The sequence below is a fragment of the Myotis lucifugus genome, unplaced genomic scaffold (assembly GCF_000147115.1).
Source record: "Myotis lucifugus unplaced genomic scaffold, Myoluc2.0 scaffold_24, whole genome shotgun sequence".
NCBI classification, from domain to species: Eukaryota; Metazoa; Chordata; class Mammalia; order Chiroptera; family Vespertilionidae; genus Myotis; species Myotis lucifugus.
In genome coordinates, this window is record NW_005871072.1 from 8,930,959 (window position 1) to 8,951,004 (window position 20,046).

A 20,046-nucleotide genomic window follows, 5' to 3' on the forward strand; every position below is an offset into this window, starting at 1 on the left:
TCAGCCCTACCCTGAGCGTGACTGATGGTGGCATCGCAACCTCCCAATCCACCCTGCTCTGTGCATGACAGGGGGCAGCGCCCCAACTCCCCAATCAGCCCTGCTCTGAGCCCGACCAGGGACTGTACCTAGGGATTGGGCCTGCCCTCTGCCACCCGGGAGCAGGCCTAAGCCAGCAGGTCGTTATCTCCCGAGGGGTCCCAGACTGCGAGAGGGCACAGGCCGGGCTGAGGGACCCCCCCTTCCCCCCCGAGTGCACAAATTTTTGTGCACCAGGCCTCTAGTCCTATATAATAAAAGCCTAATGTGCTAAGTGTCCAGTGGGCCGGTCAGCCATTCAGCCAATCAAAGCATAATATGCTAATGATATGCTAAGGCTGCTCAACTGCTCGCTATGATGTGCACTGACCACCAGGGGCCAGACTCTCTGACCAATAGGTTAGCTTGCTGCTGGGGTCCGGCCAATCAGGACTGAGCGAGATGGGCTGGACATGCCTTGGAGCCCTCCCGTGATCCGTCCCCAGCTGGCCAACCTCCCATGTCCCTCCCCAGCCCCATTCATGCACCAGTGGGGTCCCTCAATGGCCTGCACCCTTTTGCAATCAGGGACCCCTTGGGGGATGTCAGAGAGCCAGTTTTGGCCCTACCCCACAGGCCATGCCGAGGGACCCCACTGGTGCACGAATTCATGCACCGGGCCTCTAGTATAATATAAAAGACAAGAGCATATTAACCAAATGCAATGTAAAGAGCTTTTTGAATCATGGTTCAAACAGACTTAAATATAGAGAGAACATTGATAGCATAATTTGGGAAGTGTGAGCACTGCCTGGATATTTGAGGAGATTAAAGAATTATAGCTGATTGTGAGATACATTGACGATATTGTGTTGTGTTTTTTTGATGTAAGCATAGTAAGTGTAATACAGCGAGCATGCTGTATTAACTACCGTTGAACCAATCTCCTAGAGGTAAGTGGAAGTAGGGTGGGGATGAAAAAGTGAAGGTGGAAAAGGAAGATTTGTTACTTACGTTTGCCAGTAGAACAAGTTACAAATCACATTTCAAATTTGGTTTTAATTCATCCTGAAACATGTATATGAGCAAATGAATTGATGATACCATTAAAGCACATATATAATAGAAAAAGTTTTTCTCTAGTTCATTTTTCTCTGCTAAAGAGAGTGTAATGAATCTAGCAGTGGTTTGGGGGAACTCTTGAATTACTATAGTATTTCTTGAATAATTTTGCAGGCACTTAACTATTGAAAATTTTCCTAGTTTGTGACAATTTCTGAAATGGTGAGACACAGAAACACATGTGTTTAAAGTGCCTGAAACACAGTTGGTGGGTGGAAGTTATTATTGTGCAAGAAAAAAATGAGTAATATTGGTATATGGTTTGATTTTTCCCATTTCCCCATTGGAGTAAGTCACAATCTAACTTTTTTACAACAGTGGTAAATATAGTAAATTAGGGGAGGGGGCAGCATATGATGGATATAGTGCATATTAATTTTAGTAAAAAATTTTATTTAGTATCAGGGTTTGACTTTATAAAGCATCTCATGTTAAATGGGATTCAAAGGGACTATAAATTCAACAAATTCAATAGTGACACATACAGAGTACAAAAAGTAATCTGGTGAAAGAAGAAATTTATAGAAATGCAAGCTAAACAGAGCTTATTTTGCAAATGGTATGTTTACATAATGGAATACTATTCAGCCATGAAAATGAAGGAAATCTTACTTTCTGTGACTGCAAGGATGGACCTGGAGGTTATTATGTTAAGGGAATAAGCCAGTTAGAGAAAGACAAATACCATATGATCTCAGTTACATGTGGACTCTAATGAACAAAATAAACTGACAAACAAAGTAGAAACAGAGGCATGGATACATGGAACAGACTGTTAGAGGGGAAGGAGGTGGGGGGACTGGATGAAAGAAAGTGAAGGGATTAAGAAATATATATAGCACAGAGACACAAACAACAATGTGGTGGTTGCCAGAGGGAAAAGGGGGTGGGGGTAGGTGGAGGTGAGCAAACGGGGAAAATGGGGACAGAAAGAGACTTTGCTTTGGGCAATGGGCACACGATGCAGTGTGCAGATGATGTTTTGTTGAGATCTGTATGGTTTTGTGAACCAACGTCACCCAAAATAATTCAATAAAAAAAATTTAAAAAATTAATCCAGATTCATAAAAACCACAAGTTAAGTAGGAGTTAGCAGTGTGTCACAGAAATTTTAAAAGTTAATGAAATCCTGAATTATCTAAATAAGAGAATGGCATGTGAGGCTAAGTCTGTTGCTGTGTTCTGTTCTGATAAGATCATTTTGCCATTTATTGTACTCATTTAAAAACCCCATAGTTAGTGAAAGAGACTCCAGTGTGCTGGTTTCCAGCCCTAGTGTTGCCTCTGATACACTGACTATATTACGGAACTGTTCAGGGCCCCAGGCCCCTGATTCTCTTTATCCGCAGATCCTGTAAGTTGAGGGCATCAGGCCAGCAGCATTCTCAAATGGCCACACAGATTTCAAATGCTTTGTTCCTCAGGAAAGACATGTTAGCAATGAATGGAGGGTCTCATCACAATGTCTTTGTATACACAAAGAGACGTTTTATAGGAGACCCTGAGCTACCATCCACTGATAAGCCATCACCCGGGATGGGTCAGGAACCCTGAGACTTCAATCTGCTCCCACAATCCACTTCTCCATTTTCCTTTAGAAATAGGAACCTCAACATGTGTGAGCAGACACAGGACTAGGAGCAGCATTTCACAACCTCCCTCCCAGTTAGGTGTGGCCACTGGGACATGTGTATCAGGAGCAGGGGCAGCTTCCTCGCGTCCTTTCTTTCTCTCTTTCCTCAGGCAGGGGCACAGGTATGGAGCTGGTGGGCCGGCTTTGATCATGAGATACTAGGACAGTGGTTCCCACCCTTCCTAATGCAGCGACCCTTTAATACAGTTCCTCATGTTGTGGTGACCCCCAACCATAAAATTATTTTCGTTGCTACGTCATAACTGTAATTTTGCTACTGTTATGAATCGTAATGTAGATATCTGATATGCAGGATGTATTTTCATTGTTACAAATTGAACATAATTAAAGCATAGTGATTAATCACAAAAACAATATGTAATTATATATGTGTTTTCCGATGGTCTTAGGTGACCCCTGTGAAAGGGTCGTTCGACCCCCAAAGGGGTCGTGACCCAGAGGTTGAGAACCGCTGTACTAAGAGGTGGCAGCACAACTTCATGAGCAGAGAGACTACTTCTGTTTTGCTATGACAAAGAGAAAAATAATGTCTGTCTGTTTGAACCACTGTATTTTAGTGGTTCTTTGTCCTAGCCACTTGATTGTGCCCTAACTTATTTGGAAACTGGTGCTAGAACTAGTGTGCTATCATACAAAAGCTGAAAATACATGGTATTGGCTAATTGCTTGTGAATATGGAATAAGAAAATAAATTCTGCAGGCTGGAAATCTGATGACCCTTGTTATGCCATGGCAAAATATTTGGCCAAGTTCTCTTACCTTAGCTATGGAGCCCATCATTCAGAATATTAGGTATATGTTAGCTGCTTCTTTATTTAGCAAGATACCTTGAGAGAGATGAAAGGCCTAAATTAGCCAGTTAGCAAACATAAATGTTTAAACATTGTAGTTCGGCTCTGTCAGGACCTGTAATCTAAATGGACTGAGAGGCTAGTGATAGAGGGCTTAACCAAGCTAGAAAAACCAATGGTAATGTTAATGCAAAGAGCAAGAGATAACATTGTCTCAGAAATTGTAACAGGGTCTTCCATTAAATGTTCTTCCTCAGAAAATAGGAATCAAGACAATTGCAAAGGTCATTTAATTCAGGGGTGGGGAACCTTTTTTTTCTGCCAAAGGCCATTTGGATATTTATAACATCACTCGAGGGCCTTACAAAATTATCAATTTAAAAATTAGCCTGCTATAGTTGTTCAAACACTTAATTAACTCACCCCTAATGCCTTGGCAGGGCCAGACCAAATGAATCTGCAGGCCTTATATGGCCCGTGGGCCTGACGTTCCCCATCCCTGATTTAATTGAAGGAGAGAGGGACAAGCCAAGCACAGAAGCCAGTAAATAAGAGAATCAGCAGACAGAAGTATGACCACCCAAGGCCTTTGCTAAGGTCACTTTCACATAGAACAAACTAGAAGCAAATAGACTGGAAGCCTTTAGTAAGACTGTTTCAAGCATTTGTAATACAGTTGAATTTATATGTAACATTCTGCATTCCATCCTTGAATCCCCTGCCCCTGACCATCTAAATGAGATTTTTAAAATTTGCATATATCAAGGTTCCCTCTTTGTACTGTAAAGTTTGATGGGTTTTGACAAATTCAAAGTGTTATCTATTCACCATTATGGTACCATACAGAATAGTTCAATTGTGCTAAAAAAAATTCCCTATGCTTAACTCTCCATCTCTCTGAGCCCTCAGCAATCACTTGTCTGTTTGAATGTGCAGGCTTTGCCTTTCCAGCATGTCATATAAGTGGAATAATACATATAGAGCCCCTTTTCAGATGGCTTTATTCATTTAACAGTATACATTTAAGAAGTATCCATGTTTCTGCAGATTTGATAGGTCATTCTTTTTTATTGCTGGATATTACTCCATTACATGAATGTACCGCTTGTTGAGACATTTGTTTATTGAAGGACATCTTGGTTTCTTACAGTTTTGATGACTATAAATAAAACTGATATAAACATTCAGCTTTTCGAATGGACATGTTTTCAAATTCACTGGGTAAATACCTAGGAGCAAAATGGCTGGATCCTATGGTAAGACTATGTTTAAGTTTGTTAGAAACTGTCTAACTGTCTTCCAAAGTGGCTGTACCCTCTTGCATTCCCACTAGCAATGCAGGAGAGTCCCTGTTTCTCTGAATCCTGGCCAGCAATTGGTAGTCTCAGTTTTCAGTTTTCAGTCATTTTAATAAACATAATGTAGTTATCTCATTGTTATTTACAAATGATGTTGAGCATCTTTCATATGCTTATTTGCCATTTATAGATCTTTGCTTATGTGTCTTTAAGATATTTTGCCCATTTTTAATTTTTTTTTTGTTTTCTTATTGTTTAGTGTTAAGTTATTCATATATGGGGGATAAGTTCTTTATAAGATATGTGTTTTGCAAATATTTTCTCACAGTATGTGGCTACCTTTTTATTCTCTTAACATTGTCTTTCACAGAGCACAGTTTTTTTAAATTTTAATAAAGAACTTTTCTTTTTTTTTATAGATTGTGCTTTCTGTGTTGTATCTAAAAATTATTTATCAAGCTCAAGGCCATATTGATTTTCTTCTAGGAATTTTATAGTTGTATATTATACATTTAAATCTGCAATCCATCTTGAGATAATTGTTAATTTTTTTAAAGATGGATATAAGGTCTGTGTCAACTTTCTTTTCCTTTTTTCTTTTCTGTTCTTTCCTTTTCCTTTTCTTTTTTTTGCATACAGGTATGAAATTGTTCTAACACAATTTTTGCATGTGTTGAAGACTATATTTTCTCCATTGAATTGCCTTTGTGTTTCTCATAATCAGTAGACTATATTTGTCTCAACATAATGTAAACTGTTCATGAAATTAAAAATATTCAATGACATTTTAATGACACGAATATAAAAGGTATAAATTCTACTAAATGCCAACATTATTTGATGATGTAGATTTTTAATGATCCATTATGAAGGACACTGCCATGACCTGTCTCCTGCCTGCTTCTTCAACCTCATCTCTCCATGTTCACTAATTCCAGCCCCTGGCGTCCTTCTATTCCTAAACCACACCAAACTTGCCTTTGCCTTGGGCCTAAACACTGTCCTGTGGGAGACTTTCAATCCAATTTGCCTTTGTGGGCCAGAAAGGCTCTTGAAACTCATGAACTTTCCTTTTCTCTTGGGAAAGAATATAAAATTAATAAATTGTGACTATCAGAAAAGTTATACCAAGATCTGAATGTTCCTTTCCACCAGATACATTAGTCATATTGCAACAAGAGAACAATGTAATGTTTATATAAAATTCCTAGGAGAAGTTTCTCCTCATCTGAAATGATGCTGCCCAATCTTCTAATGTTTCTATTTGGAAAACAGAAAGGGACTTGATTCTTAATGCCTTAAAAGAGGCGAGGAAACCATACCCACCTGCTGATTCCACTCCAGATTGGGGCTGGTTCAGGCCCAGCTCTGAGGCAGTCAGCAGAGCATGCCTGGGGGCTCCTGCAGCTAAGTGGGTGACTTTAGTCTGAGGTCCAGGAGGAAGCAGCCATTTGGTGTAACTCTCCCCAGGGCAGAGAGTTGAAAGCTATCTAAGAGATATCTGAATATTGTCTTGCATGAGGACTAGAGAAAATTCTTTCACTGGTCTCTGTCTCCTGGCATCTTTGAACTTCCATCTCATTTTTTCTTTTAAAGAAGCAAGGACAAGGTTAGCCCAGAAAATGGACTGGTTTTGACCATTATTGTTCACCACATTATTTTTAAAATCCCCCTTCACTTAACCACTGTATTTTATTTTCTTCATGGGTCTTATTACTTTCAGAAATTGTTGTGTTGGTTTTCTGTCTTTCAAACTCCTCCTCCACTCTCTCTTTAGAATGTAAACTCCGTGAGGGCAGGAGCCTTGGTATTGATCTGCACTAAGGTCTGGAATATTGGTTCTAAATGAAGGTTTTTAAGTTATTGAATAATAGATGAATGAATGCATGAATGATGGTAGATTATAAACCAGGCTTTTTAAAATACAGAGCTTGGCACAATTGGGCATGTCAATGTATTAATGAGAAGAATGTATCAAAACAAATACAGAGGCAAAGAAGTAAGACATCTTTCCCAGATGGCATTTATAACATGATGATGATGTTGAGTTTCCTCTCATAGCACAAAACGGAAACCATTACCTAATTCATGCACTTGAACATTTCAGTACTATCTCTCAGAAACCATACCCCTCAAATGGCAGGACAAAGACACAGTAAATAAAATTCAGAATGGTGTCCAATTTTGCATTGTGATAAAGTTAACATGCAATTCTAAATTACATACAAAACACCAGACAGCTCTTAGGCACCTAGCAAGAGAGACCATCTAAGAATGGGGTAGGGTAGAAAGCCAATAATCTAAGCCTTGCATTTGAAATAGCAGGGAATAGGCCCATTAGGGAAATAGCCTGCCCACATTAATGCAGATATTTATGGGTGCCTCTGGGAATTATTGAGTAACATGGAATAGGTGAAACTCTAAAAGACATTTATTTACATTGTACCAAAATAACCAGTAAACTCAGTAGTACAAAAAATTTTCATTGTCAGTTTGCCATGTTGTAGACCAAACAGTCCCCTGTTTTGGTAGAGCTCTGAATCGGGAAAATGTGCCAAACCCTCCGGATTTTCTGTTGTAGGAAACAACTCGGTGAGTGAACCACAGTGAGAGCTGGCCATTCCCCACTCAGACCTAGTTGTAAAAGTGACTGCAATCAAACAGCTAGGGATGCACAGATGACTTCTTGAATACAGTTTTATTTCTTGGCCTTATTAAAAAAAGGATACTATTTTAACAAATTCTATTTCTGAGATTATTATATTTCTGCTATTTTGCTTTTTAGAAGGATATTGTCCTATGAAGCGATTCATTCTCTTTCAGGTACATCTCTTAATTGGCTGCAATATAAAGAGACCTTCCAAATTGTTTTAAGAATCGGTCATTCCTATGGTGTGAATAAGCCCAGACATGATGAAGCTGACTAGGTGAATCAGAAGCCCTTCTCTCTCCACTCCGTATTTATTCCATTTTTACAACAGCTTTTGGCTTAATTGAATACATTATAGTGGAAGACAGGGTCCATTAAACAGCTTCAGAAAAGTGAGAAATATGTTCCTTTTAGGGTTTTTTTTTAAATGAAGCATTATAAAGTAGACTACTTTAAAAATGGCATTCAAATGATTTTTAATTACTACAAATGCATTGAGATGTTAATACACTTTACATAAAAGGCAGGGATACTATTCCATCCATCCTTTTCTGCCACGAATTCCCAACGCTAAGAAAATGATTTCTTTTGATCCACTCTGATAGCATGTAATTAAGGAACAATAAAACATATGGCTCAATTACCACTGCTTCTCATCAAGCATGAATTAATGAATATCAAATTATTATTAATTGTTTTTTCCTGGCTCCTTTTTACAGGACAACAATTATACATTGCTGAATTTTGATAAGCATTTTGTGTTTAAAACCACGGACTAGTCTCTAAGAAGAGCAGATGCTTGAAATCATCATACAGAAGACTAATTCTTTAAATTTATCAACATTTGAAAAATACATGATTATCTTTTTTAATCTCCCTAATTTATGTCAGTTGATTACAACTGCTTTAAACTTCCCCCAAATGACACCCTCTCCTCATTGTTCCATAAGCCTTCCTTCAAGAAGCAGTTGCTATGTACACATAAAATAGTTTATAAGTTCAATTTCTCAATTTTAACAATAGTCTAAGTTCCTCACATATGATTACTGGATTTTCAATTCCTTGAAGAAAAGCTCTTTGAAAGTAAAAGCTATAGCTTTAGAAGCTAAATAATTAAGTTAACCAGTGTGGTATAGAATATAATAAATTGTGATCACTGTAATTGACAAAATCAATGCCAATGAATGATATTTATAGACACGCCACAAAATGATTTCGGTATCACTGATAGTTCATTTTATTTGCATAAGCCATCTGTAAATATAAAGTGCTATGTAATATGAATAGATGTAACATGCTAAAGAACAAGTCTTTTGTAGTCCATAACCATTATTTCCTCATAGATTATTTATATAACCAGATTTTGAAACACATGCAAAAAATTAACAAATTATAATACGTAAAATACATGTCATATAATTTTACCCATCACCCATAAGCCAATGTCTTTCTGTTTTTAAAAATTATATCTGCAATAAAATGAATAATGACACGAAAGTTAAGCTGTTCAGATGTCCTCTCCAGTTCAAAATGATTAACAAACACATATTCAGATATATTTCTAAAGAGCAAACAAAAACTTGCTTTAGAATAATTTGAGGAGCAGAAAGGGGCCTTTGGGACAGTTTTCAATGCCCCTCATATTATAGATAAAAAAGAGAGACCAGAAAGTTCAAATGACTTTCTGAGGTCCATATGACTTTATGTTATTATTGGCCAAACTGTATAAGAAAATTTCTATCAACATTTCTTTTGCACATGAAGGAAACATATCTTGCTTTCTTGACAGTTTGTCAATAATGTCCACAAATCCAAATTCTTAGGCAAACAAAGGTGAGACAATGAGAAATGTGTTTATAATAGAAATCATGATGCACAGCTTAATGGAGCAGGGGTGGACCTGCTTGGGGTGACGATGCTCACAGCCATCAGGAGCATCATTCCTTTGACATTGGTAACTGAAACCACTTGAATTTTTGATGACTGAATCTATCCAGATAACAGATGGTTCCCTTTATGTATATGACCTTTTTGAAGGCAATTATGTTATTTATGCAATAGCAGAATTGTTCATTGTATACAAAAGTCAATCTTCAGAGTAAAAGCTTTTCTAAATCACATATTCTTAAAATAAAATTTTTTAATTCTTTAATGAATGCTTTCATCTTGATTTCCATGTGCCAGAATTATTGAATCCACTTTGCTGAAATTTTAAAAGAAAATAACAGTTAGATATGCAAATTCAGTACAAAAGTAATTCTATAACTAAAATTCTTTAAATAATCATTCATCAAGGGGGTCATGGTAGATTCAGCATTTTACATTTTCTTTCTGCTTCATTCATCACTATGGCTTTGGGTCACACCATAAATTTGAAGGACTGTTGCCTGGTACTCATATTTAGGAGATGTCTGAGAGTTATGTTTTGACAACTTAAATTTACTATAAGAATGCAAAGCTGCCCTGGCTGGTATGGCTCAGTTGGTTAGAGCCTTGTCCAAAAGGTTGCAGGTTCGATTCCTGGTCAGGGCATATACTAGGTTCCAGGTTAGGTCCCAGGTCGAGGGGGGAAGGGGTGGGGGGGGGGGATAAGGGGGGGCGTGTACGGGAGGCAACCAATCAATGTTTCTCTCTCATATCGATGTTTTTCTCTCTCTCTCCCATGCTCTCTCTCTAAGATCAGTAAAAACATATCCTCAGGAGAGGATTTTTAAAAAATGCAATGCCTATGTACACATAGACAGGAAGGAAGGCACAATGACTTCTGAGTCTTTTGGTGGCCACACCTCCTCCTAAGCTATATCATGGATTTCTGGGAGGCTGGAAGTTTTAGAGCCGCTACCATATCATCAAGTCTCTTGATATAATATTGGACCATGAAAAGGCTGCTAAATTAGAAAGAAAGTAGAATATGAGAACTGGCTGGGGAGAGCAGAAAATAAAAGGCAAAGTATGAATATCATTAGGTTTGTTCTTGTTACTGATTCTGCAGCCTGATGAAAAGGGGTTTCTTAATATTTTTCAGAGCATTTTCCACATTTGTCACCAAATTCCATATTTTGGATCCCAGGTAAGAATCACAAATGTTCCCCTTTCATTCACCACTGAAACATCAGGAACCCAGCCGGGCAAGCAATGCTTTGACCAGCTCCCCAATATTATCTTGGTTATTATATCTATTTACTCTGAATTAAAAATAAAATGTTGATACTGGCTTTAAAAAAATGAATCAAGCTTTATAGGACTTTGGTTTCCTAACTTACTGGGCACTGTGCATGTCTTTTAAATAAACTTTTAAAGCTTTCATGATAAATTTACAGAAAATGTGAGCTAAAAATGCAGGTCATTAATGTTTGCTTCTCACATCATTTATGCTAATGAAAAGCCCAAATTATAGTAATGTTGATTTTAAACTGATAAAAATACTTACATGCTATATTTAATATAGAATTTAATATTTAATTATATATAATTAACTTTAAATTTTCCATGAAAAACATTACAAGGCATTTAGCATAATAACCAAATTAGGTAGGAAAGTATATTTCAGTGCAAATGTAAAAGGTAATTCACAGATATGGACTTCAATTTCAATTATTTGAGCAGAAAAGATCTATTTTTGTTTAGAAAAAATGGAAAATGTTCTATAATAAATAATCTCTTTTTTTAGTTGTACCTATGCCGGGTCTGATATCAAAGACAATATAAATGTTGACTGATTTTATAACATAAAACAAAATACTACCATACTATCTACAACTGAATTCTTAACTAAATATAATTAATAAAATGTTTTTTGCTTTATTAAAATCCTTCATTTTCAACAATATGAAATGCTCATTAATATTAGCAAAAGTAACAGTTTCTTACAGAGCTTAACACTTACCCACAACTTTGGAGTAGCAAGGTTCACAGTGTATTGTCCGTTGATAAATCCAAATACTGTCTCCCGCTCTAAGGTTTTCCAAAGGCCGTTGGCATATTTCACACTAAAGGAAAAGGCAATATATAAAGTTTACATTACAAATAAAGTCTAGATTCTTAGTGTAACAGGATAAAAAGCCCTTTCAATTCAGTCAGTACCGTTCTCGATATTAGCACTCAGGTGCAGCCTCATGAGAACCCACAGAGAAGGTGGGAGTGCACTTGTCTATAATCCACACGCAGAACTGTGCATTTCAGGGCATATCTACCATTAAAGTTTCTACTTAACTCACTACAGAGTAGATATAAATTTTCAAAAATTGGTTATGCTAAGCACAAGATCACCAGTTGATATGTTAAACAGAAACACGAAACATAGTTTCTGTTTGCTTATTAAGGAGACCTATGCAAGCCAGAGTTCAGGCATACACACAGGACATTAAGCAAACATGAAGCAAAACAAATTTCTGTTTGTTTCCCTATACCCTTAAGAGGGTATAGGGAAAAGCTTGTTTTGAGTTGTGTTGGTTAGCTTGCTTTAGATCTATGTTCATGAAACAAGTCCACTGTCCATTGGCTGACTTTCAAGCATGAAGCTGTCATTGATTGGTTGGCTCTCAGAGACAAGTTCATTGAAGCAAATTGGCATTGATTAATTCATCTTGTTTAAACCAGTTTACATGGTTCTCTATTATCATGGCTATAGAATAATCCATCTTTTTCTAGGAGTGTGGGAACATTTTTATTCTTAGTAGAATTTTATAATTATGTTGAAAATGAAAATAAATAATCCAAAATACAACAAATGGGAATTATTTGTATTTATCAAAACCAACAACCAGGAGAATTTCCTTGTTTTAAAATTTTTTTCTGCATACTAATTTTAAATAAAGAACTATAATCTTTTTTTACTGAGTGAATTTTAATAACTAAAAGAAAATTCCATTTTCTCACAATTAAACAATTATAAAATTTTCAGAATATATTTTATATAGTATTCTATATAGTATGGCCTAAAGTTAGATTTATTTTTGCTCATAACTAGGCATCATATTTCTGATTGCTATGTATCACTGAAGCTACTTGGAGGAGAAACAATTACAATACAAGTTGTCAGAGTATTGCAGCTACTTGACTGAGTTAGATAATTTCCATCAACTCATAGAATGTCAGCACAAAAAGAACCCATAAAGTCAGGCAAATAGTTCTCAAACTGGCTGCCCATTGGATCTACCAATGCCCAGAAATCATCTCTTAGAGTCTTGATTTAATTAGTACTGGTCCCAAGCATTCTATTTTTCTTCTAACCTCCCAGATGATTTTAATGTGCAGTCATTAGTCTAGTCAGTTTCTTAATTTTTACAGATGACAATACTGAGGCCAAGTTAAGTTAGGTGACTGTCCCAAAGTCACACATCCATAGTTAGTGACAGAGTTAGAAAACTTGAACTCAGATCTTTAGATTCCAGTTGAGTGCTCATCCAGTTACACCAAAAACTAAGATGTTGACCTACTCAATATTATTTTGAGAAATAAAAGCAGTGAAATATGAAAATATAAACTGTGAAGCATTCTACTACATAAGCTTTAATGCTATGATACTGACCACAATTAACTATCGTTAATCGTGCTCTCAAAAGCAGACTGAGTTTCAACTGCTGTTAAGCTTATCATCCTAACTGCTAGCTTTCTTCTCAACAGCTTTCGCACTTCATTATATATTTTATGCAATGCATGATTTATTAAAATGTTGCAAAAACTTTTATAAAGAAAACAAGTGTTTACCTTTTCATAGGTTTAAATCTCTAGGGTAGGAGGAATAAATGTTTCAGTAATCAACTCTAAGCCTAACGCCAAGCCAGTAATTATAAACCTTTGAGGTTAGGCTAAAGAACTCTGAGAAATACTTAAGCAATGAATTATTAATGTGGACGAGAGTGTTTCTGAAAGCTTTAACTTCATCTCATGTATTTCATTACATAATTATTTTTATTCCAGTCATTATGCAATCTTATATTTAGTTAAATACAATAAACATATCCTTACCTTGAAGCAAGTGGAATGGCAGCAAATTTGTAATTCATCTAAAATCATTTTGGTTTTTGTGCCCAAGGGCTTTCGGCAGTAGGTGCACATATCTCTTTCAATGACAGACCTAGAGAGATATTAGCAATGAAGAATACATTTGTCATCACACAAAAGACAGATGTATTCCCCATAAAGTCATGTGGAAATGATGTTAATTTTGTTGATACTTTAGGAAATGGTAAAAATTGAGGAAAGTTTGAGATTTTACTTATTTTAGTGATTGAATTGATTCTTCTAGTTATCTCAAAATAATACCAAAGAATTAACAGAAAGGAAGGTCTCAAATTATTAATTCATTAGCAATCAAAATGCATCTGGACAGGGCAAAGATAATTACAGTTTCCTAACTGAACTAGTTCATAAGTGCCCCTTGAATCCTCAAAGAGGATTTTGAATTATTAATTTATATATATCATAGAAAAATTATACTATAGATTAATATAAAATTTTAACTCTCAAAACATTCAATAGGACAAAATAGAACTTCATTCAAGAGTGTGTTGGTAAATTAATAAATGATAGGTCCTTAGTACCCTAGGGTCTAGGGGTCTAGTCATCAAAATGCTCTCCTATGACACTACGCTTGGTATCATTAAAAGACAGAATACTGGGCTACATTCTATGACAAAATTTATATTCTCAAATATGATATAACACCCCTTCACACACAAATTTTATGAAGAAAAAAGAGTTTTATTATTTACTTTGGAAAAATAATGTTTAATAATAAATGAACTGTACATATTTAATCAGCAAGTCCAAAAAGACCTTGGGTCACAGCAGAGCCTTAAGAAAAGCCAATAATTATGTGATGCATTTCCTTTTGGAAGGTCTCAGGACTGCCTTAAATAGCACCTTGAGGACTTCACTAGTTTCAGGGTTGTTGGCATGCAGGCCTGAAATTTTCAGAGCTGGTAAATAATGGAGTGGTGAAATAAAAACAGCCAATAATTATATAGTGCTAATATGCTTAATAGGTACAGTACATTTTCCAGCACTTTGCTTATTTAAACTCAGTTATTCTTCACATCTCTGAGAAGCAGATGCTATTCTTTTTATCATCATTTTACAGAAGAGTAAACTGAGGCACAGAGGGTGCCTACCAGATAGTGAGTGAGTAGCAGAGGTAGGGTTTGAGCAAGGCTGCATGGCCCCAGGGTCCCTGTGCTACCTTTGGGCCTGCCCATGAGGACTGCTGGGCTCACATTGTTGACATGAATGAGTCATACCCAAGAGCCAGGATGATCCTGTCATCTAGCCCAGGACTAGAAGCAGAGAGGAGGGAAATGAAAGGGAGGAGGAGGTGGAGAGGAAAGGGATTGGAGTAGATAAGGTTGTCTGGCTTTACACGTTCAGCCAGTCAAGTAACCTCTTCCTAACCCTTATGTATAGAAATAACAACTTCCTCTTGCATCTCACTCTATAGCTACTTGCTTATATAATCCTCGCAAATATTTTCCTATGGACTCTACACATATGTACACACACTTCATGTCCCATGCAAGCCCTTCAAGAGTAGAAGACAGGCACACTCTATCATTCACCCCTTCCAGAGGCACTGAGCTAGGAGCTGGGAATATAAAGAAGAGTGAGACAGTCTCTTCCAACCAGAAGCTTCTTGTCCACTGGGGTAGCCAGGTGTGTGACTAGATGATGGCAGCATATTATAGACGTGTGGAAAGAGTTCAGAGAGAACAGCCAAGGGAGCAGCTAATCCCAGGTGACAGCAGGAAAGGCTTGTGGAAAAGTGTCATGTGACTTACAGCTTGAAAAAGAAGGAGCCCTCTAGGTGTGCTCAGTGAGGTGGGGAGGGGCATGATGGGGGATTCGAAGCAGAGTGACCAGGCTGTACCAAAGTGCTACTCAATGAGGGTGTCTGAAGTGATTGAACAGTAGTCAATATGCAGGAGCAGGTTCTGAAGGCCATAAATTATGTGCAGAGGAGTTTGTCTTAATCCTGTGAAGTGGGAAGCCGCTTTAAGTGGGATTAGTGTGCTTCGATAAGAACTGTGGGGACATGGCTCATGTCACACAATAATCAACATAAAAAGTTGCTGGACTGACTGGTCTTAATAGAAAATTGACTTCTGCTTTCATGACTAAGAAAAATCTCAAGGGCCACTTGAGAACCAGGACTGACATTCTTCATATTAAGAGCAATACTTCTATGAAGAATATTTTCCTTCTTTAAGTTAACACTAAAGATATGATCCCAGGGAAAGCTCCAGTGTTGGTATTGTCCTTATTAAAATCACACTGTTAGTCAAAGGTGTTTTCTAAGCATGTGAGGGATCCAGCTCTGGTATTTGGTCACCTAGGCAGTATCTATATCTCACGCTTGTGTAGATGACTTCACCCCTCAAAGAGCAATGACTTTAAGTTAAGACACTGAGAGCATTAGTAATGGGCAAAATTTTATAAAAGTGACAGAGGGGATATAATATCTGTTTTGTTGTTAATCCTCACCCAAGGATATTTTTCCATTGATTTTTAGAGAGAGTGGAAGGGAGGGGGAGAGACAGAGAGAGAAACACCTATGTGAGAGAGATACATCAATTGGTTGCCTCCCACAAGCTTCCCGACCAGGGCTGGGCATTGAGCCGTCAACTGAGGTCCGTGCCCTTGACTGGAACTGAACTCAGGACCCTTCGGTTCACGGGCCAACAACACTCTACCTACTGAACCAAACTGGCTAGGGCAGGAGATACAATTTTGATGCCTGGTCCATCCATATTTCCCTTAGCAAAGAGAACATAGGTTCATGTTTTTCAGAAAACATTTATTGCCCTTGCCAGTTTGGCTCAGTGGATAGAGCGCTGGCCTGCGGAACGAAAGGTCCTGGGTTCAAATCTGGTCAAGGGTATGTACCTTGGTTGTAGGCTCCTCCCCGGCCCCAGTCAGGGCTCCTGCAAGAGGCAGCCAATAGATGTGTTTCTCTCATATGGACGTTTCTCTCTGTTTTTCCCTCTCTCTTCCACTCTCCCTAAAAATCAATGGAAAAATATCCTCGGGTGAGGATTAACAAAACAAAACAAAACAGAAAACATTTATTGAGTAACCGGTTGTGCCAAGCAACTCATTATGAATCGAGGTTGTGCGTAAAAATTAGATATGTCTTTACCCACAACGAGCCTTATTCCCGGGCTCTTCTATAGAGAAACACTGTCAGTAGAACATTGGACATTTGCATTACAGCTGGTTTCTAGTGGTCAGGATATAATGCTAATTATTTATTTTCATTTCTTCCACTGGCAATCTGCTGGCCACACTCTCATGAGTGTCATCTATGTGCCCCACTGAGCATTAAATGTTAAAAGGTGATCACTAACAGCAAAAGCCTGGGGTCGGTTTACCAGCACAAAATTGATACTCATTGTAATCTCTCCTGGGAACGGGGTGTGGGCCCAGAGTGGGTCATGCAGCATATCCACACAGCTGTTTGTAAGGTGAGATGGCTTTAGAAAACCGCGGCGAGGGAGGGCTGAGGGCACAGTCTAGTGATGCAATGAGACCTAGACTCTCATAATGTGGTGGTACTGGGGCTCCTGGGAATCAGCAAAGCAGAGGGGCTGTCCTATGGGCAGCTGTAAGGCACAGAAGCTCTATTGGAATAAAATGCATGAGCAGCAGCCCAGAAGCCAAGGAACAAATTCATGGGTGCAGAGGTTGTAGTACTTCACACACAGGCTGGGGCCAAAGTAGTTTCACAGATGTTCGTATGGGAAATAATACAAATATTAATAAGTAATAATATAAGAATAAATTCTGTTTCACATACTCAAAACTGTCACCTACCTTGGCCCCACCCTGTATATAACAATCACCATCAGGAGCACCGTCTCCAAGTACAACAAACAACAAGAATGTATTAGTATGTGTATAGATGTGTGTGCATAGAATTTTATGTATGGAAATATAGACATACTCACCTATCTGAAGTTGAATAAACAGTCTGTATGTATTTTCCAGAAATGTTCTCCTGGTAGCCATCCTTTGGTGATTTACTACAAACGACACATATGGACATGTGAGAACTGGGCTATTTCCCTAGTGTTAATGTATATACCTGTAGACAGGTGAGAAAGCGCACACACCTCCTCATGCAGCCTTATTATTATATCCTTGGTGATGTTACAAGCCAGGATAATATACTAATAGCCTTTTTTTCAGTCTGGAGAAATACTGATACACAGCCATCTCCAAGTTCACACAGATAATGAGGCAAGAGGGCACAGCAAAATATGTCATTTTCCATGAAATGTATGCTTGCACCTCCCTCATTTATTGACCATAAGAAAGGTACCTGTAGTCTAACATAAAGGAAACGCACAGAGTGAGAGCCAGCGCAAGCACAGGGACATGCACATCGCTCACACGGAGAACTAGAGACCCTTCAACTTTTACACAAGCTATAGAAGATTTTATTTTTACTTGAGTACATCCAATAAAGATTAGTTTAGTGTGAAAGCAAAAATAAAAAAGTGCATAATTTTTAAAAGTCCTCCATGTTTCATTTCTTAGGTGGCTCCAGTTTGTAAACGTCACTGTTTCCTGGAGACAAATGAAATCTGTAATGCACCAACCAACTGGCTGCTCATAATCGCTTGCCAGGTACATATGTTACCTGGGCATATATTAGGAATGGAAGCAGTATGCTCCCAGTGTGAGCAATACACCACTGCTCTCCCTTGGGATTTTTTTAATGAGAAAACTCTCTTTCCCTCCCAATTGCCCGTAGGCAGACTACTGTCAGAAATAGACTCTATATTATGGAACACATAACCCACGATGCTAAATAGGAGTTTGCACATATTTTTGCATGACACGTCTAACATTACTCCCATTTTAATGATGGGGAAACTGAGACTTGAAGTGGTTAAGCAGCTTTGCCGAGGCACACGGTCAGTAAATGACAAAGAGTCAATCCCAAGTCTGATTCCAGGGCCTCGGCACTGCACTTCACCATCAGTGTAGACTTTAGGGAGAATTGGATTCAGCGGAAAAATCAAATTTGGGGGCTGCATTTTATAAGGTAAATTATGTGTGGGGTTTAGAAACTTTTTTGGATGGTTGTTCACCTTCTGACACTGAATGGACTGAATTTCCTTGAGTCTCCTCCCCTCAGAAGCCCTCCCAGATGCTCTGCTCTTTGCTTTCTTTGAAATGGGCTCTGATTAACACATGTCACCTATATCTGCATTTGCATGCCCCGCCGTCACATTACCCCACAATCAGACTAACTCTTGTTTTTATTCTCCTTGAAAATCAAATGCACACTTCCCTGGCCTTGGTTGATGTTTTCCTCACATCCATCACACAACCAGCAGATTTTGTGGGACAACAAATCCCTGGAATTTGGGCCAGAGTATATCTACCAAAAGGTATACCCCTTATTTCAGATAAGTGGCAAACAACAGTGGATACTACCATTTAATTAAAGTGCAAGTCCAAATTAGCATAGACATTCTTGTGTGATTTTATAAAGCTAATTATACATATATAGTCATGTTCTCACATAAACATATATGAAAAATTTCAAATGGCCATCCTGTTATGTATGCATGTGCTATATTAAATTATTAGTCTACCGAATGACTTTTTATGATTATTTGATAACTACTTAATATTGGAAACATCATGAAGAATTTTATACCTAGAATCCAATGTACTCTTAAATGGTCTTCTCTTTGAAAAAAATATATAAGTACACTTTAAAATAATATCATTTCTTCTTAAACATAGATCATTTCAAAATTGTAAGTATAGAGAAATATTTTAAATAAATTTCCAGCACCTGTTCTCCACATATGTTCTCGTGTACACAACAGTATCCTTTGGTCCTGCAGGCCCGGTGTCAGCATTGGAACTGGGGAAAAACATTGAGTTTATATTTAAAGTTTATGTACAAGAATAATAAAAAATAACAAGGCTATTATTCAATCCAATGCAAAAAAATACTATATTACTTCTAAGCTATTACCTTTGAAATATAAACATTAAAGTGGTATTAATTTATTTCTGCAAAATTTCCTATGTCTCCCATTTTATTCCTGCCTTCCACTGGCTTGGCCTACTTCTAGAATACTAATATGAAAATTGGTCACTCACTAAATCTGCTGTAGAGCATGAAGATTATTTTGAGTATTTGTGCACTATGTTTTAGTGTCTTTAATGGGACATTTATTTTCCCTGATGTCCCATTCATATTTCCAAACCATACTTGTCCCCCCAAATCTCAAACAAAAATGGACCTTAACTAAACATAACATCTGACTTTAATGAAACTTTTAAATCTAGCTAAAGAATGTCAATGCCAATGTCACAATCATGCTTTAAATAAAATAACAACAACAAAAAACACACCATACTGTAGACTTTTTAGAGAAAAGTTACATTTTACACCTTCTTATCCATATGTCCCAATTTACCAAGGACCACGTTGCTAACTCAACACCTTTGTGTAAGCCTGTTTAGCCACTAATAAAATGAGAAATTTCTGCA

General features: G+C 37.5%; 1 protein-coding gene across 2 annotated transcripts in view; it reads right to left on the reverse strand.

Moving 5' to 3' along the window:
• Positions 1-7,828: 7,828 nt before the first annotated feature.
• Positions 7,829-20,046, reverse strand: part of SCEL (sciellin) — a 105,301-nt gene continuing 93,083 nt past the window's right edge. For both annotated transcript variants that reach the window (XR_002828562.1, XM_014453517.2), the window contains 5 exons: positions 19,340-19,411; positions 17,475-17,549; positions 13,504-13,612; positions 11,420-11,522; positions 7,829-9,736 (listed from right to left, as the gene is read on the reverse strand). Coding sequence is in view for 1 of the 2 variants with exons in the window: in XM_014453517.2 (XP_014309003.1) it covers positions 9,720-9,736; positions 11,420-11,522; positions 13,504-13,612; positions 17,475-17,549; positions 19,340-19,411 (376 nt within the window). In the remaining variant the exon portion in view is untranslated. The remainder of the gene's footprint in view (positions 9,737-11,419; positions 11,523-13,503; positions 13,613-17,474; positions 17,550-19,339; positions 19,412-20,046) is intronic.